This window comes from Barbus barbus, assembly GCF_936440315.1.
Source record: "Barbus barbus genome assembly, chromosome: 19".
Classification (NCBI taxonomy): domain Eukaryota; kingdom Metazoa; phylum Chordata; class Actinopteri; order Cypriniformes; family Cyprinidae; genus Barbus; species Barbus barbus.
This window is the reverse complement of record NC_136747.1, coordinates 25,148,882-25,170,952: the sequence shown is the minus strand read 5'-3', so window position 1 is coordinate 25,170,952 and position 22,071 is coordinate 25,148,882. Positions and strand designations below refer to the sequence as shown.

At 39.3% G+C, this 22,071-nt stretch overlaps 1 protein-coding gene across 1 annotated transcript; it reads right to left on the bottom strand.

Annotated features, from left to right (window-relative positions):
- Positions 1-988: 988 nt before the first annotated feature.
- LOC306884840 (zinc finger protein 646-like) lies at positions 989-9,408 on the bottom strand. The gene is made up of 3 exons (XM_079441061.1): positions 6,774-9,408; positions 5,222-6,373; positions 989-3,894 (listed from the first exon to the last, which is right to left on the bottom strand). The coding sequence occupies exons 1-3, from the start codon at positions 9,287-9,289 to the stop codon at positions 2,958-2,960; spliced, it is 4,605 nt and encodes a 1,534-aa protein (XP_079297187.1). The 5' UTR covers positions 9,290-9,408; the 3' UTR covers positions 989-2,957.
- Between the last annotated feature and the right edge of the window lie 12,663 nt (positions 9,409-22,071).

Genomic DNA, 22,071 nt, shown 5'->3' with positions numbered 1-22,071 from the left:
CTTATACGTTTACCCGCCCTATTTTGTTATTTAATTAAAGTCTTTGTATTACCTTTCATTTGATCTGCTCTGGTTCTGATTTTGGACTGATTCACAGCTAAAAATAGAGCCATACTCTTTTGTACTATTTATATAAACCAACTGCTGTGTGCACACGTTCAAGTACATGCAAGAGCTGTCTGCTCAAGGACCTAGGACGTGTCCCAACTGCATTCCCCCTCATCCCTACTTTCTTGTCTAAACCTCTACACTCCAAAAAAAAAAAGAGAAACGCCCAATAAAAATAAATAAATCTGCTAAATGTAAAAAGGCAAAACCATTGACTATAACTTGTTGAAGTTAAATCAGAATATAGTTTATCAGTAAAATAAGTTTTGCATAAATATTATCGTGCATTGAAATGACTTATATAATAGTGTATTTATCAAGAACGATACCTAGACTATATGAGAGATCATCTTAGTGATCGGTCTGAAGAAGGAATAGGGTAAAGCATGTGATTTTAACTGTACAAGACAAGTTACGGTAAGTAATACATTGTGTTCTTATTTGATTACACAGTTAAGATCTTACTGACCACAGTAACCAAACTGCTTACCCTAGCTGTCAGGTGCATTAAACATCCTAAAATCTATGAATGGAAACATTCATAATAAACAGACTTTACCAAGGGCACCATGACATTGAAACCAGATGGTGGTTGGTGACTCTTTCGGAACACCAACAATGAATGGCAAACTTTCACACATAAATTTAGAGTGAATATTACATTAAATCTCCAGCTATTATTTTTATTATTTGAGAGCATTGAGGTTATAATTCAAACACGTTCTCTTAGGAAATGAATTATCAAAATGTAGTTTAAAAAAAGCATACAGTCACATATATGTATGTGTGTGTGTGCATATATATAAACAATATGTATGTTTATATATATATATATATATATATATATAGCTTATTTATATATAAACAAGGAAGAAAAAAAATTAACTTTTATCATTTATATTTGGAATCAATCCTTGCCAAACTAGCAACTATGCACCTGGGAAGAACTATTTTTTTAACTATCCAATCATGTAAAATTTGCAAGGGTATAGGTACATAAATATATAATCTTCCTGTGCATTGATCATAGGACATACAACTTCATTTGCACTCAAAATACATTGACTTAGCACCAGTGATCCCAGGTAATAGAAGTTGAAAACAAGCTCAAAATAGTAAAATGCAATTAAATAAAAAAATAAAAATAAAAAATAAATAAATACATGGGTTAACATGGTGTAACTGAGGAGTTAAAATAAGATTGCCTTGCTGATTGTAATGATCACAAAATCATTCCTTAACATGAGCTTAAAGAATGAAACAGGCACATCCAAACTTGACATGAGCGTGGGGGAGACAGTCACGACATCACGTGAGAAAGGCAATATAATAATACAGTGATATGTTTACACTCATTTTACTGCAATCAAAACACGCATTATTACAGTTCCCTGTTTATTGCACAAGGGACAGAAATGTTCGTTTAAAAGCATAACAAATAATGGCAACGAAAGAGGAGATTACAGTCACTATAACAAGTGTTCTAGGAGTCCTGCCATTCCTGACTCCGTGTCCGATAGTCTCTGGAGAATGGAGGGGTTGATACAAGAAATCCTAAAACTGGGAGCTCTAAAACTAGCGTTTTCAGTTACAAGTGTTAATATAAATAAAATGCATACTACAGTGATCTTTTATAAAAGTTTTCCTGTAAATAATACAGTCAGAGGTACAATACAATACAAGGTAAAACCAAATGCCATTACAAGCCTATCAATATACATTTTTCCCCTTTTGCTTTTCTCCCATTTTTTTTTTCCATAGCACAACCTATCGTTTCTATACACTAGCAAGTTAGTTGCAGTTTTAAAATATGGGTTCTGAGCAACATCATAAAAATTAAAGGGGAACGAATGATGCCACTAAGAAATGAACCCAATAAGCGCAATGCTGTCATCTGCTGAATAACAAGGTTTGAAGCTCATCTTCGTGCTGCAAGGATCACACAAGTTAGAAAAGTTAGAACATGAACAGAAAGGGGGAGGAATACAAAAAAAAAAAAATAACTTTTGACAGTCCTACACAACACATAAGTGTGTTGCCTCCAATAACTGAAGACGTTTCAAATACGCTCTATACACTGTTAAACATAGTTACTTCTACTTGTTAAACATACAAGTTGCTCGACACGTCTCGGAATTAATCGGACAGTCAATGCATTTTCTTTGTATTGTCTAGGATTGAACATTGAGAATGCTTTCGAGACTCTCAATCAAAGCTGGGCATGGGATGAAATGTATGGTTTTCCAATGCGTGTTTCTTGTGGCAGTTACCCTGACCATGGGAATACGTGTCCATTTTGAACCTAAAGTCACTACAATTTAACCTGCCCATTGTGATATCACATAAACAATACTGATCTAACAGTACCAAGGTGGGAAATGTGCTATTTAATACACAATATATATGGGAAATGTATCATCCGAAAGCAATCCGTTTTCAAGAATTAAAACAAGACGCCAGCTAGTTTGCACTTTTCGAAAGGCTGGTATCAGAAATGAAGGCAGTGGCCCTCAATGTTCCCCACCCCCAAAGGGAACTATGAAAATGCAAATAAGGTCACCTGTGGTGTTTAGGATGAGAGAAAGAGTGGGGAAAATGTCACTATGACCTAAAACTAACAGTCATCATTACGTGATGTAACAAATCCATTGTTTAATCCAATATTTCAGGGTACATGCAGGGACAGTTCTCTTAACCTAAACAACAACCCGTTCAACAAAAGCCTCACAGCCACACCTCAAGCACTAGAGATGAGTGAGAGTAAAAGGAATGGGGGTTTTGGCACCTCCAAAAGCCTTGGCATGAATCTCCGAAACAAACCGCAAGTTCTGCTTCCCCAGTTCTCACCACTATAAAAAGGGCCCAGACGGCATACCCAAGAAGTTGGTGCTCATGTTCCGACTCGAAGAAGGTGCCGAGCTGTTCCAGTGGACCTTCTGATGGTGTCTTAAGTTGGATTTGCTGGAGAAGCGCTTATCACACTGCTGACACGAGAAAGGCTTCTCCTTGGTGTGGATGCGGCGGTGGCAGATGAGCTGGGTGGAGACCCGGAAAGCCTTACCGCAGTCCGGGCACTGGTAACGCTTGGGTTCTGTGTGGATGCGTCTGTGGTTTTTGAGTGCCATTAGATTGGAGAACTCCTTCTGACAGGAGTTGCAGAAATAGGTGCCCATCTTGTGGCTGTTCTTGTGATTCAGAAGTGAGCTGGCGTGACGGTAACCACGGCCGCACTGATCACAGACATGCGACTTGCATCCCGCCTCACTGCGACTCTGCTGCTGCTGCTGTTGTTGTTGATGCCCAGAGGAGCTGCTGCCACTGGAGCCATGGTGTGATGGGTTAAGCTTTGGGACCCCATTAGGATCCAGTCCCTGGGCCTGCATCAGCGTAAGGTCAAGCCCAGAGCCCCAACTCACATCTGAGCCACTGGACGAAACCCCAGGCTGTTGTGATGTTTTTGGGGTGCGGCCATGTTGCATTTCCAAGTGAAGCCGGAAGCTAACCTGGGTAGGGAAGCTCCGCTGGCACAGAGTGCAGGCAAACTCCCGCTCTTTTTGGTGCACACGGCGGTGGTTTTGTAGTTGGGAGGAGACGCGGAAAGCCTTCCCGCATTCTGGACAGCGGTGCCGTCGAGTTTCAGAATGGATGCGACGATGGTTCTTGAGTGCGAGCAAATTGGAATAGGTCTTGAGGCACACAGCGCAATGGTAGATGCCGACAGTGTGGGTGTTTTTGTGATTAAGGAGTGAGCTGGCATGCCGGTAAGAACGGCCACACTGGTCACATCTGTGAAGACAGAGGAGAGGAAAAGTAAATCTCCCCTGCTCATTGTCCTTTTAACCCCTCAATAGTTAGTAACCTAGATTAGTCTGAAAGTAACTTGACAACATGTAGCTGACTTCTATGATAACTGCATTGACGGATACACAAATACAGGTATATGATCTTGAATCCAGCTGCCAAAACTCAAAAAACTGGCCCAGCTTGAAGAGGATAACTTGAATAACATTGCCTATTAAGGCAGTGAACAAATTGAATATGAGTTTTACCTTAAAGTATCCACCAATTGTGTTTGGTGTTAAAGTAAAGGTAGTGGTATAATATTCTCTATAGTTTATGGTGGTAATATATGAACTGTAGGTGTACAATTTTGTAACAGTCTACTGGACCAACCTAGTCATGAGAAAAATGTACTCACTGTTTGTTGTCAAACTCATAGTACTTATACTAAAAGATTCAACAGGTAAAAATGGAAAATGTTACCATGTATAGAAAGAGTACACACAGGAAGCCATTTTTAAAATAACAATTGTACAGCAAATAAGGTTTCACCTCAATTCTGGTCGGAATAAAACGTGGAAAACAAGTGTGGTGAACTTGTTTTCCAAGCACTAAGCACATGTAGTGAAGCAACGTGTTTTGTTTTTTCTATCTGTGTATTTATGAATGTTTGTTCTCATCATGTAATATGTTAATATGGAAGTAGTGTGTTAGTGTTAGTATGTTGGCACATTTCTAAAACGGTTTTCTGCTTGACATTTATTTTGTCTTGACAGAAAATGGAGCAGAGTTTTAAGCTTCACCTTAAAAGCAACAAAATCTATATTTATTTTATTTTGTAAATATACCTTTAATAAATGGGTCTAAGTCCCATGCTAAATACTGTTGGGCCCAGATCAGTATTTATGACTGGAAGCACAACAGCTTATGTAAGATGGTCAGTATGAGTACTTATGGCAACTGAATGTTCGAATGGTAACAACAGTAAACTACACCATACATTCTAGAATATTATCAATCAGATCAATAAATAAGGAGGGAATCAATGATTTGGTACAATACACACACATCTACCTAATAAGTACATCAAAATTCACCCATTATATCAAGACATCCTTACAGTCTAGTGCATATTGCTAACTGAAAGCAAAGGGGGGTAACTTATCTGGTCTCCACTAATCATACTGTCCAAACTTCAGAAAAATCCGAATTCCGGCACGCGTATGGTCCCAAGGAAGCCGGATTGGAGATCATATACCTGTAATAGACATGTAGAAACCTGTGATCTTTACTAGTTCACTTCACAAATCACGAACAACAGACGTAAACTCACGTGAACCGGTATTCCTCTCCCTCTCTTGTGCTTGAAGTGGCCTTCCTCACGCCCTCCTTGCCTACCTGGTTGTCCCCGCAGCAGTGCCTGGCCAGCCCAGAACGACCCTGGAAGCTCTTCCCGCAGGTGGGGCAGCCGAAACGGGTGTGTCCCTCCTCATGGACTCTCTGGTGATTCCGAAGGAAGCGGGCCAGCCGGAAAGCCTTGCCACAGGTTGAGCAGATATGCCGCTTCTTCTGCGTGTGGATACGCATGTGATTGCGCAGGGCCATATAGTTGGTGTACGGCTTGTCACAATATGAGCAGTTGAAGTTGCCAATTTTGTGTGTATTTTTGTGGTTCAGCAGACTGCTAGCATGCTTGTAAGAGCAGCCACAAAGGTCACAGGTAAAAGGGCGTTCCTCACGCTCTGGAGACCCCAGGTCACCTGTCTCCATGCTCATATTAGAGCTGTTGAGGGAGGCAGAGGAAGAAGGAAGCTGGGCACTGCAGTTATGCGAGGCCAGATCTGTGGTTGTAGTAAAGACTTGAGAGCACCCATCGCATTCATATTCAGTTGGAGGAGGAGCCGTCTGCATGCTGGGACCAGGAAGGGGACCAGGAAGATCTTTACAGAGCTGGTTGCTGGTATGTGTTTCAAGCTGCCTCTGGTTCCTGAAGCCCCTACCGCAGTCGGTGCAGGAATATTTCTTAAGAGCGAAATGCATTCGGAGGTGGTTCTTCATTGCCAGTCGATTTGGATAAGTGGAGTTGCACACGTTGCAGTGGTATTCACCAATCTTGTGTAGGTTCTTATGATTGGCCAGACTGCCAGCATGACGGTAAGTACGTCCACACTGATCGCAAGCAAAGGGGCGGCGACCGCTGCCGTCATCAACTTGCTGTGCCCTAGCCCCTGCATACGGTTTCTTGAAACCTTGAGGTTGACCATAATTGGTGTTCACAGGAGGATTCTGAATTTTGGGGTCACCCATCCTCATAGCTTGGAGCTGCGATGGGCCTCCCTCATAGCGGGTACCATTGGGATGAGACATGCTTTGAACCCGTTGGTCTCGATCTCCAGTCTTTGCTCTGTGCTCTTCGTGTAGCCGTAGATGATTTATCAACTGCTTCTGAATCTTGAAGGCTTTCCCACACTCCTCACACTTGTGCCTGCGAAGAGACAAAACACAAAAAAACAAACAGATAAGAAAGCAGTGTTAAAATGCTCTTCTAAAAAATAAAGAAACAGAAAAAGGGAAGGTCCCCTTACAAATACAAAGATGACTACACAATGCTCAAATGGGGTACAGACGTTATGAAATTCAGACTCAACTGCGTGTATGTGTGTATATCAGTATGAGTTATGTTTGTTGCCCTCGCCTTTTCTAATGGGAAAAACATCACCAGTGCACACTGCCTTGACACTCAAAATTTCATTAAAATCTATTAATTCAGTGATGACCTGGGTAATCACATGAGTGGGGAACTCATGATAATACATAAGCATTCAAAGTATGCAAAGAGAACTAAACAGTTAGAGTATAATAGGGCACATGCAATGCTGGCTAACCTCTTTAAGTCAAAATGAGTCCTCTGGTGGTTCTTGAGAGCCAGTAGGTTGTAGTATCGTTTTTGGCAGACAAGGCAGCGGAAGACCCCAGTCTTGTGAGATTTCTTATGGTTGAGCAGGGAGCAGGGGTGTCTGTAACTCCTTCCACACTGGTCGCACCTGTGGGGCCGATCATCAGAGTCTGGCAATTGCCGAGGGTCTACAGGGCCCCCGCTGCCACTGGTACCAGCACCACCCGTCATCCCTTTAGCTCCATTCATACCCTTGTTCAATGCCCCCACTCTCGCCTTGCCTGGACACAGGTGAGTGATCAGCTGATGGCGATCTGCAAAGAACATGCCACAGTCAATGCAAATGTGGTTCCTTCCATCCATTTTGCCATTAGAATTAGAGCTAGTGCCACCCAAGCCCTGTGTAGATCCATCTGGCCGGGGATGTCCGTGGACTAGCTCATGGTTAAACAAGTCCTGCTTTCTGCTGAAGCTCAGGCCACATGTGCTACAGATCAAAAGACTGGTTGTTCTACCCTCTTGTCGCCGCCTCCACTCTTGCTCACCTATTGGAGAGAGGGCAGAGGAGGGTCCTGCCCCATGGTTAACCCCATGGCTTCGTAAGTGGCTACGAAGTGCCCTCAGGCTGGCGTAATGGTTTCCACAGATTGTGCACTGATAAACCTCCCCATCGTCATCATCGTCTTTGTTATCCATTCTTTTACTGTTGCCCTGGGAGTTGTCTTGAGCACCTCCAAACTGCATCGGGTCATGACTACGTCTTTGGCGAGCACTTTCTTTGAGGTTAGCACTGCCTGCTGGCAGGGAGGCACCACCAGGACTATGGAAGCTTATGTTACCCATGTAACCATTGGTCATACCGCCTTGGTTGACACTGCCTGCTTGACGATGGTTTTGTGGAAGAGGTGAGTGACCAGAATTGCTTTGGGCAAGAGAGCCGTCGAATCGGTCATGGAATTCCAGTGAATCCAGGCCACTGTTATGGGAACCATCTGGGACAAAGTGTGCTGCATCACTAAGATTACCAGGCAGTGAAATTGGCGTTGTTGCACCACTCTCCTGATCCTGAGAATGTACAAAGCCTTGTTGAGAGTCTAGCCCTGTCAGTGGCTCAGAGGAAAGCCAATCTCCCTCTGTACCCATCGATTGTGAATTTGGCCGGGTTTTGTGACTACGGAGGTGGCTATGAAGTGCTGCTAAGTGTGGATACTGCTTACAGCAAACAGTGCACTGATAATGACCAGTTTGATGGGAGCGTTTATGATTAACTAGACTCCCAGCATGTCGATAGCTTTTCCCGCACTCTTGGCACTTAAATCGGCGTTCAGCATCATCAATGGCTGCAGACTGCTCCTGTGACCTTGTCTCACCATTGGATGATGATATTGATGGTTGAGAGTTTGAAGCCAGTCCATCAGAATTTAAAATAGCAGGGCCATCTTGGGCATGTGTTGTTGTGTGAGGGTCATGGGTAAGATAATGAATTTTAAGAGTCTCCAAGTCAGGGTGTCCTGCTCCACAATATGCACAGGTATATATGGGATTATTAACAGGAGGGCCTAGCATTGGATCATAACGCTTGTCGGGTAATGGAGGCAGTGGAAGAGGGTCACCTAGAGCAGGTGTATAAGGATTCACTGCTGGGGAGCGAACAGAACTAAGATTATGAGGCACTATCCCTGGGAAACTACGTGTTAGCCCCAACGAAGATGATGCAGCATTATGTAACAAAAGGTGCTCTTGAAAGTCATTCTTATTAGGCAAAGCAATTTGACAAAGATGACAAAAGCTGGGTGCCATGTCATCATTCTGGGGGCCAAGGGGACGAGGGTCAGATGGTGCTTCAGGCACAAGGGCTCCCATGGACATTCCAAGGGGCTTAAATTTTGAATGAGTGCGTACGTGAGCACTGAGAGCAGCAAGATTATTGAACTGTTTGTAACAGACATTGCACTTATACGTGCCCTCTTGATGAGACTTCTTATGGTTTACCAAGCTGCCATGATGACGATATGTCCTTTCACATTGGTCACATTTGAATGGTCTGTCCCAGGCATCTTCAGATCCTGGAGATTTTTGTTTGTCGTGGTCATGGCCAGGCATCATTCCACTGTTGTTAATGTGACTCCTGAAAGCTGCATCAGACAGATCTTGTGCTAGATTATAATCCCTTTCTTCATCAACATTGTCATCGTTCTCCTCTTCAGCTTGGGCACTTGGAGACAGGGTGTGGATGCGGAGGTGGTTTTTGAGCGCCACTGCATTGGGCAACGTTCTGGTGCAGACCGGGCACTGGAAGGAGCCCATCTCATGAGTTTTTTTGTGAGAAGCCAAGCTACTGGCATGCTTAAAAATGCGTCCACACTGCTCACATTCAAATCTGCCATTCTCTTCTTGATGATAGTGTGCTTTCATGTGCTCCAGTAGGCTAGGTGTACTTGGGCAAATGATGTCGCATTCTTTGCAAGGGAAACCCTTGGCACGATTCATATCATGCATAGCCATGATGAGAAAATTGAAATGGAAGGGGGAAATGTCCACATAAAATGATCCTCGAACAAAGAAGAAAAGGGGGCAATGTGTGATGTTCAGCTCTCTGCTTCTGTAGTATCAGCCATTTTACCTGGGTGACAGATATTCTCTCCAATCAGCCTTTCAATTCCACTCGATCACAGCAGTTCAGAGAGGGTCTGGACAGTTGTGGGGCATCAGAGGAAAGCTGAGAAAATACAAAAAGAAACTAAATTAATTGAACTTAATGTATCTATATTCACAATTTTAATATATATAAGTGACAGAAACAGTTTAGAAACTTAAATGCTTTTTTGAAACTTCCTCACATTAAACGTGTAGCAAGCAAAAGCGGTTCTTAAAGCTGTTCATTAAGAGTAATCAAGAACCTTTGACAAAAACCATTCACTGTGATATACATGTGGCCACATTATGTGATGTTAGCTTTGACATATTTGATCTCACACATATGACTGACACACAGGTTCAAAGCAGCTGAAAATGAGCCAGCTTTGTGTACCTGCATGTTGGCATCAACTGTACACAGCGCGGCTGATAACTGCTGTCTTTGTTTACACGGGCACAAAAAAACAGCATAAGCAACGCTTTACCAAGGGTAAGTAAATTAGAGATTATCTGCAATGCATATGGACAAGGCCTAAAATGATAAAAAAATATGTAGTGACCACCTAGATATATCAAGCAACTGCATGGTGATTTGGGGCTATTGCAGCCTTGGGACGTTCGAAAAATGCAGTCACTAAAAACATAGTCATCCAAATAACACTAGAAAATCCTTTCTGGAGGAACTGAACTGAAGCAGAATACATTTTCCTACATTTTGGAATGTTCATCTCTTCCTTCTTCAACCCAGTAGAAATGTTGATCATGCAAGTATTTTATGCAAGACTAAAAACATCAATGAGCCAAAGCACTTTCGTAAACAATAAGTTTGTGTCAAAATATCTAGGCAAAATTGATTAACAGATACTCACTAATGGCTGTCTAACCATTGAGCTGTTCCACATTTGACAATTGAATATCTTGAATTGAATATCTTTGGAGCTATTTTGACAGCTGAAGTGAGCAATTTGCAACAACAAGCAACCAGAAGTCATACACGGTCAATACGGGCTGTCGATATAAGACTACTTACACAATGCAACAAAATTTAGCAGAATTAACTTGCAAAACAACGACTACGAATGAGAATGCAAATGGTGTAGGTTGCTATCTGCACCCTGATACAACTAAATACAGAGGTAATGTATACAAACAACCAAGGTTACATTGCCTTGTCGTCCCCCGGGACTTCTTTAGCTAGTCTGCCAAAATAAGAAACTCCAATACCACATTCATGTAGAGATTCATAACAACAGACAATGTACTCTTTGATGAATTATATGGCATGGTAGTTGATTTATGAGGGAATCTTTTTCATTTAAAGCCACATATGTGATGACGTTTTGGCAGCACATCAGATCCCAAATTAAGACTGACTAAGATTTTATTTCATTTCCACATTTAATATTTTTCTGAACCGATGAACCCAATTTTAATACTGACAGTTACTCTTCAAACTAGTCTTCATTTTCAACCATTGTTAAATCAATCAGATGTGCTCTTCAAAACATGTGCATGATTCTGATTTTCTGTTGCTTTCAGGGGTCACTAAGTGCCAGTCCTGCATATAAAATCACTTCCTCAAATTAACTCACTGCCAGGGGCATCACTAAAGCAAGTGAAACTTGGTTACTTTGGCAACTTGTCCAATATAAATACAGAACCAGCCTGATCCAAATCTTTGTAGCTGGGAGCTCAATAAAAAGGTTCAGGGTGTTTGGCAACAGTACAAAATAAGTGCCACAAATTTTCTACCCATGATAATATGTAAAGCACAGCATTATTCAAGTGGAGTTTACTTTAAGGGAACTAAATAAAATGCATGACCACAAATTCACTTCAATTAGTGCCCACTGGGGAACAATTCATCTTACCACACAACTGGAATGAAAGAAACAGTGCTCTTTTACCACACAATGGCCATCAGAAAACTGAAACACTAGAAAGCTCAGCTGGATTATTGTCCTGCCTCTCTCAAGCCTGTTGTATGGCATTATTTCGCTGTCAGTACAATAACTTCAATAGAGCCACCTCAACAATAACCCAATGTTCAGACAATGTGTGACGGATATCAAAACCTTTCAATGTGAAGTGATTTGGCAGTAAAAGAGAGGCCAGTAAGGCAAGAACAGTCTTGTTTAGAGCTGAAACAAGGTTTGAAGAAAAATAGTTTACACAATGCATCAAATTACTCTGCATGGGTCATATAAATATAATTTCATCGTAGCTCTGAATCAGCCTGTATTTGTAGTGGCGCTCAACCAAGTTGCTTTACAAAATGCGATATCCCTGTATGCATCTTACATAGGTATCGCATGTCATTTTAAACTAATATTTCATATAAATCACATTCAAGCTACTAATTATAACAGTAATTAAATCCATTCATGATAATCAGGTAAGTCTGGTACCAAGGCATATTTTACTGTAATTATTTATTTAATATATCAAGTGAACAATGAATAAATAATGCTTAAAGTCTTAGTTTCAAAATTTACAAAGATACTGTAGTTTCACTGTTTCTTATATTTGCAAGTATCTGTGCTACAAGTTGCAATACAGATTATGTGAAGTGTTTATGATGTGATCATCACTCATGCATAGCACAGTCTGCTGTATGTGGAATGAATCTAGTCTCACAGCATCTGTGATCTGAGTTAAGACCGCATACCCTTAGGGTATATAACCTGACCAGTGGTCTCTGACTCAAGACCATCTGGATGCTTTAGCTCATCAACGCTGTCAAGATCCATACTGCAAAATGCCAGATGGGTCCAGATTTACAGAATAAAATGAATGCAATAATATACAAATAGACTACTTCCACCATGTTTGCTCATTTGATGGTTGGAACAAGCAGTACTAGAAAATGTTGCAGTGAAAGAATATATATAAAAAACATGCTATAGTGATGGTATCAGATGGTCATATCATGGTACTTGATGATTTAACACGTCAGATATACATACTTGGACGTGTAACAACTGAATTATCACATAACACATCACAAAACATGGTAATGTATGTTTGTTTTTTGTTAGTGAAATAAATGTATTGTGTTTAAATCTAAGTCATGCTTTACAATGCATGACCCAGTATTTTTAACAAAGACCTTTCTATAATATTTCCAGTCATTTGCAATAAGGATTATACAATTTAAAAAATTAATCATTCAGACAATTTTGTGTTAAAAAAAAGAAAAACAACAGCTTTACAAATCAAACATCACAATGACGTCCAAGAAATTGTACTCTACACAAAATAAATACCCAAATGAGCGGAACGTAACTTGAAAATTAATTTACTATAGAATTTTTTTTGGACCTGGAAAGCGCTATTCACTGATGACCATGCGATCTGTAGAAAGTATCTTTAGTTTTAATAAGAGAGCGTAAAGACTAAAACATAGAGGCTGCATGAAAGGTAAAACACCTAAGCATATAAAAACACTTATAACTTGGCTTTTATTTTCCCTTTAATCTGAATATGTAAAATGAGCTCCCAAAACATTATTACATCATGTTATGAAGTAGAAACATGTTGATTGTATTATTTTCCAACCAGAAAACACATATATTCACTACAGCAATTTCCTTGATATGTAAGATTTTATTAACTCCTATTATTTTTCCAGACACAATTTTAAAATCCCTGATAACCTTAGGAAGCCTATAGCCATTTAGGTCTCTTAAAAACTAGTAAATAGTGATAAAACACATGGGCTCCTAAAAACACAAATAATCATTTCTAGCAACTTGACTATTTTTTTTTTTTTTTCCTAAATCTAAAATATATCTGAAATATGCTGTTATGCATTATATTTTGTTATTTCCCAGTGGCGCAGCTCACAAAGAAACAAACGGGTGGGCCCAACACGTCTGTGGATCCCTAATAATAACATTAATTTTCAACAATTGGAAAAAAAGCATGTTTTTATATCAAATGTAAGCGATTAACGCCGCGCTATGACCTTGGCCTGACGCTCCCACACCCGCTTTTTATCCGGACAAAAGCAGATGCAGACACCCGACATTCCGTGTCATTTTCCCTCCCCAGACTCACCAAATTAGATGCAGAATGTCCTGAACAAAGACAAAAATATCGTGCATCCAGTTGGGCTTGATATATGTTAATTTCTCTAGTCAAATACTTGTTTACGTCGTTGTGAGGGATCCCAAAATGTACATCCCGACCCGTATGTTTTTCACAGGATGCGAGTCGCTGTGCAAATATTAGCTGGTGGGCTATAGCAGCCAGATCGAGTGTGAGGGGAGAAAAAACGACCATTTTCGAAGCGCCAAATGCTTTGGACGGAATATTTGCGCTCATTTTTTGTCTACCTCGAGTGAGGGTTCGAATGACCGAAAAAAATCCTGGTCTCGTACGCGATCGCATCGATTATTTAAATGTGTCGGTCTGTCTGACAGCCCCCCCCCCCCCCCTCCCCCCTCCCCCCTCCCCACAGCTAACGCGCTAGCCTCCCTCACGACACTAGCGCGGAAAACGAGAGCAAAACAAAACAGTCTAGCAAACAAAATAAGCCATTTTGATGTCGTGTGGATAAATAATACCGAGATAAATTAGTCTGAATCGACACACGCCCGGCATATAGTGTGAAATGGTTTCTGCTTAGCAGTAAGGTCAGTGCTAATCGGCTAGCTGCCTAGCGACACAAAGATCCGGAGGCTCGCGAGCTCTGATTCAATGAATGTGGCCATTGTGTGCAATTAAACAACACCTTCAAGCTGCAACAACTTACCCGACTTACAGACGTGCATAATGATCAAAGATGGGGGTTTATGCTCTTTTTGATTGCGCAGAGGATAAATGGCATGTTCAGTCGCTCGCCATAGTTATTTTTTAACTCTTTTTTTTTTTCCTTCAGCGGGCGGCACCAGCGTCTGTTTCTCGGTGTATTCACTTCCTGCTGCGGGCTGAACGGGGATGGAGAGCTGCGGACGTGCTTCACCGCGTCACTCTGCGCTCATTCTCCGTGTGTTTGCGTTGGAAGTAAACATTGTCCGTTGCACCGTGGACCTAATTTTTATTAGGTATTTGGATAGACAATAGACGGCGTCTGCAACTTTTTGTCCATTCACTGGAAATGCCACCAACCAAAAAGTACCATGGTACTACCATGTTTTTCTATGATATTACATTGGAATACCGTAGGGATAAAGGTATTATTTCAATAATTAAAAGGTTAAAGGGATAGTGCACCCAACAATGAAAGTTTTGTCATCGTTTACTCTCATGTTGTTTGAAACCTATATGGATTAAAAAAATAAAAGAAGATATTTTGAAGAATGGCAGTAATGCAATAGTCGATGGTAACTTTTATTCTAGTATTTTTTTTCCATATGGAAGTCGATGGACGCCGTCAGCTGTTTGGTTACTAACATTCTTCAAAATATCTTTTTTTATGCTCAGAAGAAAACCAAACATGTTTGCAACTATGTGAGGGTGAGTAAATCATGACAGAATGTACATTTTTGCATGAACTATCCCTTCAATTACATAAATACTTGTTTCTTTTCATTTAGGGGTTTTGTACACACGTAATTAAACCTCTTAAAGGGTTACTCCACCCCAAAATTAAAATTTGTCATTTTTGTCATCACTGTCGTTCTAAACCTGGAAAACTTTGTTCATCTTCGGAACACAATTTAAGAGGAAAGAGAAAGGGAAGTGGTGTGTGGCCAAGTATGGTGACCCAGACTCGGAATTTGTGCTCTGCATTTAACCCACTAAAGTAGTGAACATACACCCGGAGCAGTGGGCAGCCAATGCTGCGGCGCCCAGGGAGCAGTTGGGGGTTCGGTGCCTTGCTCAAGGGTCTCACCTCAGTCGTGGTATTGAGGGTGAAGAGAGTGTTGGTTATTCACTCCCCCCACCTACAATCCCTGCCGGACCTGAGACTCGAACCCACAACCTTTGGATTACAAGTCCAACTCTCTATATTAGGCCACGACTGTCCTTAAGATATTTTGGATGAAAACCGGGAGGCTTGTGACTGTTTGACTGCCAGACAACATTGTCAGGGCCCAGAAAAGTATGAAAGACATCGCCAAAATAGTCCATCTGCCATCAGTGGTTCAATCGTAACTTAACGACGCTACAAGAATACTTTCTGTATGCAAAGAAAACAAAAATAACGACTTTATTCAACAATTAGTCTCCTCCACGTTACCCTAGCTCCATTTTGGAGAATATCTCCTGGACTCAAACAGCGTACGCTGTTCTGTGTCAGCTGCGCCAAAACAATATTTCCCTAAACAATATTTTTGCTATAGCTGCTGTTTTGCAATAAAACCACACACCAGCTTACATTCAGTTTCATTTTTACATGTTTTAAAGGTTATTGATTGATATATTTTTAATGACAATATTTAGTGGCCAAAACCATTTGGGTTGTTACGCTGAGTTTGCAGTTTTATTTATTGTACCTTAAGGTACCTTATTTTTCTGGGCCTCTGATGTCTATAAGGAAACTGACTTTCAATAATAAACCTACGATCAAATGTTCACTATAGCATTAAATGTGACAATAAGTGTCCAAGTTTGGACACACCAGTTTATTCAATAATCTTATTTTACTTTTCAACTTTTCAACAATAAAGTCTTTAAAACTCTAAAATAACACATGGAAGTTATGGAAATGATATACTATATGTTTTGCAAATATTTGTGCAGTTCTGCATACTCTGCACACTCATGAACCAACTTCATCAGATGCATTTTAGGTTGCTTTTTAAACACTACTGAAGAAGTTTCATGTATGTTGGGCACTTGTTGATGTTTTCCTTCACTTTTTATCAGCTTTCCATTATTCATTTGGAATCTCTGAAGGTAACGCTAAAATGTGTTAAAATCTTGAAACTTTCAATCAATGTCAGTATTATTTATTTGTACCATATACCTGCAGTGCTATATCAATTGTGAATCCTAAATGTAATAATTTCATATTTGCAGGAATATATATCTTTTAAATGTATAAGTATAAACACATGTTGAGTAATTACTGCATTACAGTTAAAAGGGTTTGAAAATTTTGAAAAGGGATGGTTCACCCAAAATTGTATTTTCTGTCATCATCTTGAGCTGAGCCAAACCTGTATAAGTTTCTTTCTTCTGTTGAACAAAAGAAGATATTTTGAAGAATGTTGGTAACCAAACAGTTGACAACAGCCATTGACTTCCCTAGTGTGGAAAACAATACAATGAAAGTCAGTGCCTACCACCAACTGTTTGGTTACCAACATTCTTCAAAATATCTTCTGTATGCAGTATATGACGTTTTTGTGACGTCTTGCGCATACATATTACATGTAGTCTAGATATGTGTGGAAATGTTCAAGTTTCAGTTCAGTTCAAGTTTATTTGTATAGCGCTTTTAATGATACAAATCGTTGAAAAGCAGCTCTACAGGAAATTAAGTTTCCACAATATATTTATATATTGCAGAACCTTAATATATTTAACTTATGGCAAAATTTGGTAATTCTGTATGTTGTCTGAGCGTTGGCATCCTCTGAGGTCCTCTCAGGGGTTGGCATCATCTTTTCTCAGGTGTTCGGTCATCTCAGATCATTTAAGGGTTGGATCCAGACTGAAGCTTCTGTAATTCCTAGTTACCATTGGATGTTAATCCCGTGACAGAAACAGAGAAACAAATAGAGACATAATTAGCGTAGCTGCTGTTCCATCTAAGTAAAAATGATTTGTTCAACCCAAGCTAAAGAATAATAATAATGTACATTTGATCAGATATAACTGCAGTACAAGATTATAAGATGCATTATGTGAATGCTTGGCTAAAGAGATGTGTCTTTAATCTAGATTTAAACAGAGAGAGTGTGTCTGAACACCGAACATTATCAGGAAGGCTATTCCAGAGTTTGGGAGCCAAATGTGAAAAAGCTCTACCTCCTTTAGTGGACTTTGCTATCCTAGGTACTACCAAAAGTCCAGAGTTTTGCGACCTTAGGGAGCGGGTTGGATTGTAGCGTGGTAGAAGACAAGTTAGGTACGCAGGAGCTAAACCATTTAGGGCCTTATAGGCAAGTAATAATATTTTGTAAATGATACGGAACTTAATAGGTAGCCAGTGCAGAGACTGTAAAATTGGGGTAATATGATCATATTTTCTTGACCTGGTAAGAACTCTAGCCGCTGCATTTTGGACTATCTGTAGCTTGTTTATTGAAGATGCAGGACAACCAGCTACAATAGTCCAGTCTAGAGGTCATGAATGCATGAACTAGCTTTTCTGCATCAGAAACAGGTAGCATGTTTCGAAGCATGGCAATGTTTCTAAGATGGAAGAATGCTGTTTTTGTAACATGGGAAAAAGCTGTCTAATATAACACCCAGATTTTTGGCTTTAGAGGACGTAAGTGTATCCGTCTAGTTGTAAATTGTAATCCAAGAGATTTTATGTACTGTTTTTTGGTCCAATAAGTAATATCTCTGTCTTATCTGAATTTAATAGGAGGAAATTATTGGTCATCCAATCTTTTACATTTTTAACACAATCTATTAGCTTAGTTTAGAAGTTTCATCTGGTCTTGTTGAGATATATATTTGAGGATCATCAGCATAACAATGAAAACTAATCCCGTATTTTCTAATAATATTACCAAGAGGCAACATGTATATTGAAAATAGCAGAGGACCTAGGACAGATCCTTGTGGTACTCCATACTTTACTGGTAATAATTGAAATGACTCCCCATTTAAATGAACAAAGTGGTAGCGATCGGACAGATAGGATCTAAACCATCTTAAAGCCTGCCCTTGAATACCAGTATAGTTTTGTAATCGATCTATGAGTATATCATGGTCTATAGTGTCGAACGCAGCACTAAGATCAAGTAATACTAGCAATGAGATGCTGTCTTGGTCTGAAGCAAGAAGCAAGTCATTTGTAATTTTAACAAGTGCAGTTTCTGTGCTATGGTGAGGCCTGAAACCTGACTGAAATTCTTCATAGAGATAATTTTATTTGCAAGTAGGAACACAATTGAGCAGACACAAATTTTTCTAAAATTTTAGACATAAACAGAAGATTTGAAATGGGTCTGTAATTTGCCAGTTCATTAGAATCTAGTTGTGGTTTCTTAATAAGAGGCTTAATAACAGTTTAATTACTATTAAACTGTTTAATTACTATTAAACTGTGAGGGAATATTTAGATCGGGTGGCGTGTGTTTATTTGTTAATCTAGCCACTGTGCTAAATAAAAACCTTGTATTGTTTTGGTTATTATCTATGTGTTTGCGGATATGCTGTGCCCTGGCAGCTTTTAGAGCCTGTCTATAGCTGGACATACTGTTTTTCCATGCAATTCTAAAAACTTTCAAGTTTTTCTCCATTTGCGCTCAAGATTACGAGTTTCTCTCTTGAGAGAATGGGTATAAATGTTGTACCATGGCACAGTACGTTTTTCTCTAACCGTTTTCAATTTGAGGGGGGCAACAGCTTCTAATGTATTAGAGAAGATAGTGCCCATGTTGCTAGTCATTTCGTCTAGTTCATGTGTATTTATGGGTACACAGAGCAGTTGAGAAATGTATTTGGAATCTATTGAGTTCTCTATGAACTTAAAAGCAATAAGAACAATGGCTTTGCTAAAGGACTTGGCACTTCCTCTGGACTGGAAGACTGAATGACTCTGGACTGTTGTTGTATTGTTATGATTTGACAATGATGACAATTGTTAGTTTTTTTTTCAAGCATTCAATTAAAAAAAAGTCTATATAGATATGTGCACAAGTGCATAGTATTTCTTTACAAAGTGACATCACCAACTACTGGCCTGGCATATCATCACTGTTTCACCACAATTTTAATTATTATTATTAAAATGATACAGAATGCATTACTAGTCATAACTTATATGTTTATGTAAAACATTGCTTGGAGAGTCCTGGCTTGGAGAAAAATCATTCAAAAACATTTTCTTGTGACAAAGATTCCTCCACAGCCACAGAAAACACTCAATCCACTATATTTATAGAAGTTCAGGACAAAATGCTGTAGGCCTACAGAACGTATATTAATGACAAAGTGAACAAAATGACTATGAAAACAAATGCTGTCATGTCAATGTCTGAAGGTTCCTCCGTTCTCCAGCAGAGGTCTCTCTGCCCATTACATCCATGCTAACAGCTTGTGAATACCAGTCCCTCAAGCAGGGAATAAAAAATATATACTTTATTATCTGGTCGATCACAAAAGCTATGAGTTACCTTCTGGTACATATCATGTAATGCAATTGTATAGGTATAACAATATCACATTTCTTTAGTTTTTTGTCTGTGCATGTTGCTGTGTCATAAGTTTCCTAGAGTGATGGTAATTATGCAGATAAGTTAAGCAGCAATGGTTAATTCACAGCACATTTCATTGACAAGAAATACTGCAGTGTTATTAAGTTGAAGATTGTTTTCTGTGTTCTCCACCTACTTCCTGTTTTCTGACTCATCTTTATTATTGATGCAGCCTACAATGGAACAGTCACAGGAGACCTTTTGTGGGTGGTGTGACCTAGCGGTTAAAGATCCAGTAATTTAAAAGGTTGGCAGCTTAAATCCCAGAGGGGGTGTTTCACGAAAATGCTTCATTATAATGTCAGGTTCCGCTACGTGAACTGTAATAAATGTACTGTAAATCAAAAAAAAAAGTGCACTGCATTACTAACCAGCGCTATTCTGAAGAGATAAAGCAGCTCCCCGAGGTGCATTTGTGTTATTCACCAGCAATCCCTGACTGACACAGTTTCCAGGAGCGTCATGAGGTCATACCTGTCAGCTAATTAGCACAGGAAGGTCACTAATTAAAGCTGGTAAATCTTTCACAAGTGACCTCAATCAAACTGCAGTTACAGTTACAAGGCCATTCAGTTTACATCATTTTATTTATGGGTGTGTCTTCACCTACATTCTTGTGGAAAATAAACTCTTAAGACACTTTTCACACCCTCACTGTTTATTGTATACATCTATTTATGAATCAATATAATTTCCACATATTGTGCTTGATAAAATCCAGTGGTGGAAATGATATTTTAAATATTTTTGGAGTAAAATAGCTTACTTACTGAAGCTAATTTTAGCTAGCATTTAGCATGCTAAATACACAGAATTAACTAATATTTTCACACATTTTTACTCATAACATGTTATAATCATAACCATAGATCTATGCAAAAAATATACTTAGACTTAAAAAAAAAAAAAAATCATATTGTAAAAATGGATTTTCATACCAAAGATTTAAAATTTGGAACAAGGTTTAATAATAAAACCTATACATTAAAGTAATTTGAAAAAAAAAAAAAAATGAAAACCTGGTAAAACATTTCCAAGAGAGTTTTAATGTAACCTTCACCGTAAAAAAAAAAATCTGTAAAATTTACGGTAAACAAATGGCAGCTGTGGTAGCCGTAATGCTACCGTAAAAAATATGCTAACAACATTTTAGGTTTTAACTTAAATTTACAGTTAAAAACCGGAATTTCATTAACTGATATAATGTTAATATACCAACCTACTGAAGAACTGAAATCTGTTTTGTACCTTTGAAATACACTGATAACCACCAAATGCAGGTGGTGATGAGAAAGTCACATGATGAACCAAAGCCCATCACAAGCGGCCTTTAAATAATAGAATATACAGAAGGTGCACAGTGTCATTCACACAAGCACTAAACACCATCATGGTGAGACTCATTAAACTGAAATATGCAATAAACATTAATTTAACAACATTAGATGTAACATACAACCCTAATAAACATAACCGATAAGAAAAAACTAAGAAGAAACAGTTATTTAAAAGAAAAAACATAAAATTCAAACAAAATTTGAAATGCAACAGGAAATTCTGGGGGTGTCAGTTTTTCCCTGTAAATTTTACAGGAATTTACCGTTAACCATTTAACAGGTTTTTACTGTAGCATTTTCACAGTTTTTTACCTGGAATTTTTTAACATTTAAATCTGTTTTAATAAAAATCCATCCCTCAGATATAAACGGGACGTTGCCGGATGACTTATGTTGCCATGGTTTAATTGTTGAAATCTCAAACCCTAAGTGCAAATCCTACTAGTTATTCCCACACTATAAAAAATAATACACACAACACTGTTTTTTTTTCTTTGTCATATATATGGTATGATTTAACATTGCCTCAAATGAACTCGCATCAACCTGTTAGGAGGATTTTAAAGGAACACTCGGTAACTAGTTATAGCTGGGGACTACTTTCAGGCGCTGCGTTATATCATTGCGGTTGCTGCACCCATGGTACCGCAGCAAAGTTCCTGGATTATTACGCCGGAATGAGAGTATAGTTCCTAGCCATATCGGCCTAGAAAATCACAACTTTTCATTTTCCGTCGGTCTTAGTACACGATGTAACTACAGAAGAGTCAAGCTTTAAATAGGAAAGTTGTCGAAACTCTTTGGTCGTTTTTGAGCGAGATGCTAATGGTCTAATCCGATTCAATGATCTATGCTAAACTAAGCTAAAAGTGCTACCGCGAGACTCGGGAGATCGGCTGAATGGATTCAAAAACGGTAAAACTCAACTGTTTAACTCTAGGGGAGTTGTAAAGTGAGCCTATTTTTTAAAAAAGTGGAGTGTTCC